General features: G+C 34.7%; 1 protein-coding gene across 1 annotated transcript; it reads right to left on the bottom strand.

Moving 5' to 3' along the window:
• Positions 1–1,184: 1,184 nt before the first annotated feature.
• Positions 1,185–6,980, bottom strand: LOC108338692 (integrin-linked protein kinase 1). Its single transcript, XM_017575734.2, has 12 exons — positions 6,427–6,980; positions 6,277–6,351; positions 5,532–5,627; positions 5,308–5,393; positions 5,096–5,216; positions 4,359–4,438; positions 4,137–4,199; positions 3,856–3,974; positions 3,486–3,571; positions 2,217–2,338; positions 2,004–2,115; positions 1,185–1,502 (listed from the first exon to the last, which is right to left on the bottom strand). The coding sequence occupies exons 1-12, from the start codon at positions 6,730–6,732 to the stop codon at positions 1,407–1,409; spliced, it is 1,362 nt and encodes a 453-aa protein (XP_017431223.1). The 5' UTR covers positions 6,733–6,980; the 3' UTR covers positions 1,185–1,406.
• Positions 6,981–7,569: the final 589 nt, after the last annotated feature.

Genomic DNA, 7,569 nt, shown 5'->3' with positions numbered 1-7,569 from the left:
TTTCAAATTCAAATAAAAATCAGTACACAATAATAATTTAAAATAGTATGGCAAAGAGTGCTTTGTTAATATTTCTTATAAAACAGAAACATCAATTTTAGAAAGTATTGGATATTTTGTACTCTTTCTTTAAGGCTTGTCTTTTGACAAATATTTGACATTTTTATACCTTTAAAGACTCAAATTTTTTATTACTTTCAGCTTTTTACATTATTTATTTTTCTTCTTGAAGCTGATCTTATATTATCAAAATAACACTTTTTTCTTTTGCCTTTGAGTGCATATCGAAAAACTTTTCCTTTAAGCTGCATCCACAATTTGGTTCATTTTTGTTAAGAAAAAAAAGTTTAAAATCTGAAGAAAAATAGGCAGTGGCAACGGCCAAACTAGTGTCATATATGGATTGCATGTTTGTGTCCATAGTGATTGTAGACTTGTTAGCAGTGTTGCAGTATACACCACCACAGAATGGCACTGAACTGCACCAACACAGACATCAGATAGGTCAAACTATGCGACAATGTGCCCAAAACATTGCAAAAGCAGATCCCGCTTTACAGGTTCAACCGCTTCCCACACTACTTCAAATTATATTGGAAAGAATATATGCAACACACATTGTTAAAAACTATAAAAAAGAAATAAAAGATGGTAATTCCCAAACAATAAGACAACAAAGTTTGATTATATATGTCTCATATAATGACCCTCCGTTTGTTATTCCTTAAATTATTTCACCTTTTTTATTCACCAAAAAAGACAAACACAAAGACGTTACTCAACTAAACACTAGGCAGAGTCGTACACATGGCATTGGTAGTTTGTATCCGTCAACATCGTTCAGTATCATTTGAGGCAGTATCATTACTGAGGAAGAAACTTAGAAGCAAAAGTATTGCCACGAAGGTACTACAAAGACAGTACTCCTCGTTCGAATTTTGCAGCAAAAATCTTCGTATCCACACAATTTCAAAATAGATGAACGATAGACCAGGCTCTACAAACATGTTAATAAGAAGATGACACAAGAATCGGTTCAAAAATTGTCCTCCGGTTCTGACAGGTTCTCAATTCTGTTGAGGCCCACACATCAGAATACAAGCAACGATATGATAGAAGCTTCTTTTCGAGAGAAAAAAATCTTAAAAAAAGGCATAAAATTAAAATAACATTAAAGATAAAACTTGGAAAAGAAGATTGTTCTTTATAAGGTAGAAAGAATAACTTCGGACAAATTTACACAAGGATATATGTCACATTCTTCATTTTTATTCAACCGAACGTCGAGCGCAAGTTATTTACAGAAGGTTATATATGACATGCAATGCAAGTATATAAGACGATACAATCAACTTTTTTTTTCTTGAAACTGATCAAAATAATTGTTGGTTCTCGATAGGAAATATTTATCTGGCCGTGGAGCGAGACGATCGGCTACTTGGACTTGTGCGATTACCCCTAAATAGGGCCTCCAGGTGCTGGATGCATCCAGAACCTCCAGTCTGTGTATCAGAACAAAAAAAAATATATCAAACCTCTGAAAATAAAGAATGACAGAGTTATCGTGTTAAATAACGATATCGAACAATATCCTCACTTTTGATGAGGGTATTCCACTAGTGAGATGGGTAAAAAATAGTCAGAGACCGTGGACTATTGGAATCATACGATGGAAACCAACTCCAAAGATTATGGACCAAAATTAAATTCTCCAGAATGGATATCCCTTAGGATGGAAAAAGGAACAGAGCAGCCGAATACTATTAGTCATCTTTTGAATTATTGTGAAATTAACTCATGAATGAAGATGGACGTGGCATAGAGCTATAAAGCTCTTGCACTACTCTTTTTCAATCAACAAAAATTAAAAAAGAAAAACCATCTAAATTTACTTTAAAATTCGTAATCTAGTTTGGTGTCACAAATTACTATTATGTCAAAATTACACTATCACAACTAGGTCTAAAGTTGACCAAATAAATGTATGCACAAAAAAGGGGTACCTTCCAGCGCCTCTTTTGTACAAGATGGCCGTTGATGTCTTCCAATCTCCTAATTACTTGCCTAAATGTTGGCCTTCTCTGTGGTTTTTCATCCCAGCATTCCTCAATTAACCTATGGACAAATCAGATTTCCTGAATGTAAAAAACTTATTCTTCTATCCTCCTACAAAACTTTCAAATCTACTGCCAATAAAATTTATTTAAAATCCTCACGCTTTTAGTCCATAAGCATAAAGCTTTGGCAACGCTCTAAATGGTGGGCGCTCATTTTCAACATACGCTTTAGGAACTTCGTTTTCTGGTTTTTCATAGAACGGTGGACAACCTTCAATCATCTACAGGAACAGAAAACCATACAAGTTCCGTCAGTATTTTGCTGGGCATCTCTACAAAACAATCCACTGTTCGTTGTCATTAATATTCTAGATTACAAATTGCCCATGATCCACAAATAAAATAACTAAGTTTATCAGCAAAACAGTTGGAGAAAATGAACATTTAGCATTCACATAAAAAGTACAAGAACCAAGCATATTGGTACCACAGCAAACTATTAGACATGCATGGCATCGTACCAAGATGATCATGAATATATAAACATATACATAAATTTTTATATTTCGACCTGCCAATTGTGGATAGCTCAAATCCCTAGAACTTGTCCGTTAGATCAACCTTAAAATATGCAATTTTGCATATAACGGTTATGTATTATATACATATCTCGAGGAAGATATGAGTGCCAAGTAGGCAGAGCTCAAGAGTCACGAGTGCTTGACCTGTCCATAGACTCATCCCATAGTATACATTGATAAAAAAATCCTATAGTATACTTGATAAGCGGAAGAGGTCTTATGCGTAAAATATACCACCAACTATTTTAAAATTCAATATGCTGTAATAACACTGAAGGAATTTGAATGATGAAAGCAACAAAGGATGCACAACAGCAAAATGATACACCTCTAAAAGCATTATTTTCTAGGACTTGACTTTTTTTTTACTAAAGGAAATAACAGAATTATATACGTAAAGGATATGACGATATGTAGAGGATTCCGTAACAATAAATGCTTTTAAATGCTCAAAAAATAAAACAACATAAAAAGCAATCGAAAACATACAGTAAATTCCTGTTCTGACTTCCTGCTTTCAGAAAGCAAAATCAATTATCAGCGTTCTAAAAGTTTTAGGTGCTGATATGAAAAGGAATCACCACCAAGGACAGAGAGTATTGAATTAACATGTATTATTTGGTCAATTACCACAACATTATTCATCAAGCATTAATTCATCAAACAGGTTTTATATGTATTGATTAATTTGCAATTTCAGGGTTTAAAAGTCTTGTTTCAAGACAAGAGAGGAGACAACTATTCGCATAATAAGGGTAAATAATTAACTTAAAAGTCAATAAAAATCTCTAAAATATGAAAAAAGAAAAAAAAAACTGCATCCAAAGGTAAGCAGTAATGATTTTACCTCCTGTAATATCAGAGCAAAAGAAAACACATCCACTTTTGTGTCGTATTCCTCATTTCTATAGACTTCTGGTGCAACGTATCGCCCTGTTACAGAACCACTCAGAATAGGATAAAAACGAATTGACTTATAAATATAAAAAGATGGCAATACTTAAAAAATTAATTAATAAATTCAAATTAGTAAAATTGAGCCCCAGGTCTTTATTAGTCACTTAGTAGACAGCATTTCTTTTTTATTTTTCCTTATAGCGTATGCAACGTATTGCACATTACAACCCTTATGAAATATAAGTTTGCAATATTGCTTTTATGCAGAACATGATTAACGATAAATATTACAAGGCTCTGTACTGTAGAACAAAACCTACATGATGTATCCAGGCTTGTCACGGGTTTGTCTTCCTTGACTGTTTTAGCGACTTTAAGCAACTTGCTAACTCCAAAGTCTGCAACTTTCAGATGCCCAGAATCATCCCGCAAAATATTTCTGTTGTCTTACTCAAGTACAATGAAGAAACTTTAAACAGTTTCAACCATTCAAAGAATGAATGAAAAATGCATGTTTCAACTGAAAAATCCATGACACTTCACACACGTGGAGGAAGAATGATAAAATCAACTAGACAGGGTAGGAGTGTGTAAAACATACGAAGGCTCAAGATCTCGGTGTATAATGGCTTCAGGTTTATGTTCGTGCAAATAGTTCATACCCCTGAAAATACAGACGTATTATTTAAATGCAAATTGTTAATATAGGAGAAAATTTTGCAATATTCAACTCTTCAAAAATAAAATAATCAAGAGAGCTTGTTTCCTTGAGAACCAATTGAAAGCAAGTGATGCATGCATGATAAAAAAGCTCTTAACTAACCTAGCAATATCAAGTGCAAATTTTACAGCTGTTACTGGTTTTAATGCACCTTTCCGCTTCATGTAGGCACGAAGATCCCCCTGAATAGAAGATAGTTCATTCCAAATTGTTAGATGTTACATTTGTAAAAATACAGGTCAGCACGCACATAAGTATGGGAGATATATACACTTCGTATTTTTCACTGTTTCACTAAACTGAAGTGGAATCCTCAAATAAAGAGAAACGAAAATCTAAACCAACAGCAATGCTGGGTTAAAACAGGTACCCTTTATCATTTCATTAAATTATTTCAGCATAGATATTTATTACTTCTAGATACAACAGGAACATATTTGTCAGTCTGGATTTAGTTCTCTATAGTGAGAAGATTAGTAAAAAAGTGAGAATCTATCCATCATCAACTTGAATTACATTGACTTTTAATATATGGTAGAAAATGCATAACTTTTACATTTTACACATCTCCTTACTTTAGAGGGACAAATCCTGTCTGGCCACTGCAAACAACCCATGCACATCAACAATTAATCAGTCCCAGAGTAAATGTTTATCACATTGAGTTCTCAATTATTATTGATGATTTGTGCACTCCTACACAATATTGAATTTTGACTAGCCCCATTGAAACTACGTTGTCACTTTAAAATGACAAATTTCTAACCACATCGTATTCAGCTCACTGATATATAAGATAACCAGTAGTCAACTAGTAAATTAATTTTTCAAAAACTAACCTGGGGTAGATATTCTGTGACGATAATCATTGGGGTGCTTTGGGTTACAGCACCCAAAAACTGAACTACATTTGGATGCCTTATTTTCTCAAGCAATGTAAGCTCATCATGAAATGCTTTTCTGATAAACATACACCAACAAATAAAAAACAACTGAGATTAAAAAGTGATAACTGAATAATCAACTGACGTGAATGAGTAGACAAACCCACACTTTATCATCATCAGCGAACACTTCCTCCCCAAGTGTCTTGACAGCAACCTGAGTTCCACGCCATAATGCAATCCGGAAAGTTCCCTGAAATATTCAATATAAATTATGAAACATAAAATCAGCCAAGGTATATTGACTTACGAAATTACATCAAAAGGCAGAAGGATAAATCCGGTTACAAAACACTATTAACTATAGAGAGAAGGAAATTTGAAACCTCACCTTTGTTATGCAAACACTATTAGTAAAATCGAGTTCAGAAGGATCAATCTCATACTCTGGGACTTCTCGAGCATTCTCCACATGCATGGGAGTTATCTACAAACAAAAAGAAGTTTGTAATTGCAATGTAATGTCATAAACCAACTATTCTGAAAGGAGTTTAGCATCTGTGTACTATCAGCATAGTAAAACTTACGCTGTTAAGCAATAAGAAATCAATATAAACCTTTAAAGTATTTATTTATAGTAGAAGCCAACCAAGTAATATTTAGGAGGTTATACAATGCCAGTGCATAAAATGATTTCTCTTGAAAAAGCTTGACTGCAAGACCCTTGGAGCTGAATTAAATATAATCAGACGAGGAATGAATCCTCAGAGAGTGGGATTTTCACTGATATTCTCTCCGACGAAAATCTCCACTGTCAAAACCCGATATCCACATTTCACAATTTAAATTCTCTCAATATGCTCTTGTTTTTTTAATTAAAGATTCGGATTTCACAGAACAGGAATGTCACATGGAAGTGTCCAAATCCATGCTGAGGCAGTTTAAACTCTTACATTGTTATCCAATCACCAACCCGGCTATGCATGTTAACTATGTTTCACTTTTACAATAAAATCTTAAAAGTCTATCCGAAGATAATATTTCCAGTAAAAGCACGTGTCAACTAAAACTCTCAAGACGAATAACAAACGATTTTTCATCTAATATCAAGAAGGAAAGGAAAACAAGAGACTAACTGGAGGTTTTGCACCGTGTTTCTCCAAAAGCTTCACGATGTCGTGGTTTTTGTAGTACATTGCATCAGCTAGAGGCTGTTAAACAATCCAATCCAAAAATCAGTGACAGCTAGTGTAAGAATAACGAAAAGAGGAGGGAAGTGAAATTACGGTGCTGCCCCAGCGGTCTCGCGGATCAACTTCAGCGCCTCGTCGGAGTAGCAAGTCAACAACGTCGGTGCGTCCCTGGCAGGCGGCGACGTGGAGCGCGGTGCGGCCGTCAATGTCGGTGAAATTGACGTCGCTCCCCGCGTCCAGAAGTTCCTCGATCCCGTCCAAGTCTCCTTCGTTGGCCAGATACATCAACCGAACCGTCGGATCCAGCGCCTCCGACAGGTCGCCCGCGCCGCCGCGCTCCGGCGCTAGGGAGGATTGCCGGCCGAGCGAGAAGCGAAGCTGAAGCTTCTTGGTTTCCATTGCGGCGGCGAGGGTTTTGGGAGAGAGAGAGAGAAAATGTAATTGTGCTGTGTGAATGTGTTGGATTCAAAGTCGAGAAGAATAAGAATGAGAATATGAATGAAAAAGGAAATGTGAATAAATATGATTGATTCGGGTTTTGATATTTTTGAAGAGAGGATTGCTATTGGATCGGATTCTTCGTAATTCAAATCTTGACGTCACTGCATTTCTACACACTCCAGCAAGCGACTGTGGGAATAAACAGCGTCGGTTTTCTGAGGTAATCTCCACAAGGTTTATCCTTAAAAAGAAAATAATAAAAATATATAGTAACTAATTCATAGATAATTTTAGGTAATAATTAGTGAGAAATTAAGCCTGGATTTTAATATTTTAAAAAATTAGTCATTGACCGTATCTTTTAGGATTGCTTTGAACAGCTATTTCTGAGGTAATCCATAACAGCTTGCGTGGTAAAGTTGACTTTCTAAGAAGATATTTTTAATATTTTTGAAGTTGACTTTCTAATTAAATTTATTTATGACATTAAAGACTTGCTGGATCTGGACCTTCAAAAAGTAAGCTTCTGACTGATTCATGGTTAATGAATTCATGAAAATACGAGTTTAGATAACTGTGAGATTTTTTATATGCAGTTACAACAGCAATTATTTTGAGTATTTATTATCGATAAAGCAGTTCCTTTAGTACCTTTTGTTTCAAACCTGCTTTCACAATCAATGGGATAGATTACCAAATTAGTAATAAAGTTTATGAGCTCACCTTAAAAAATTTTAAATATACTTTTAACATAGACCATGGATATGTTCACTTTAGCATTTAAATATTAATGCA

The sequence above is a fragment of the Vigna angularis genome, chromosome 7, assembly GCF_016808095.1.
Source record: "Vigna angularis cultivar LongXiaoDou No.4 chromosome 7, ASM1680809v1, whole genome shotgun sequence".
Lineage (NCBI taxonomy): Eukaryota > Viridiplantae > Streptophyta > Magnoliopsida > Fabales > Fabaceae > Vigna > Vigna angularis.
This window is presented reverse-complemented; position numbering and strand designations above follow the sequence as displayed.

Bases quoted from the DNA above. Each gene is read 5' to 3' on its own strand.
- LOC108338692 (XM_017575734.2), bottom strand. From the start codon at position 6,732: ATGGAAACCAAGAAGCTTCAGCTTCGCTTCTCGCTCGGCCGGCAATCC. The intron at 5,394-5,531 runs GTGAGGTTTCAA...TGAATATTTCAG, and splicing joins ATAGTGTTTGCATAACAAAG to GGAACTTTCCGGATTGCATT. The intron at 4,200-4,358 runs GTTAGTTAAGAG...CTGTATTTTCAG, and splicing joins TTTGCACTTGATATTGCTAG to GGGTATGAACTATTTGCACG.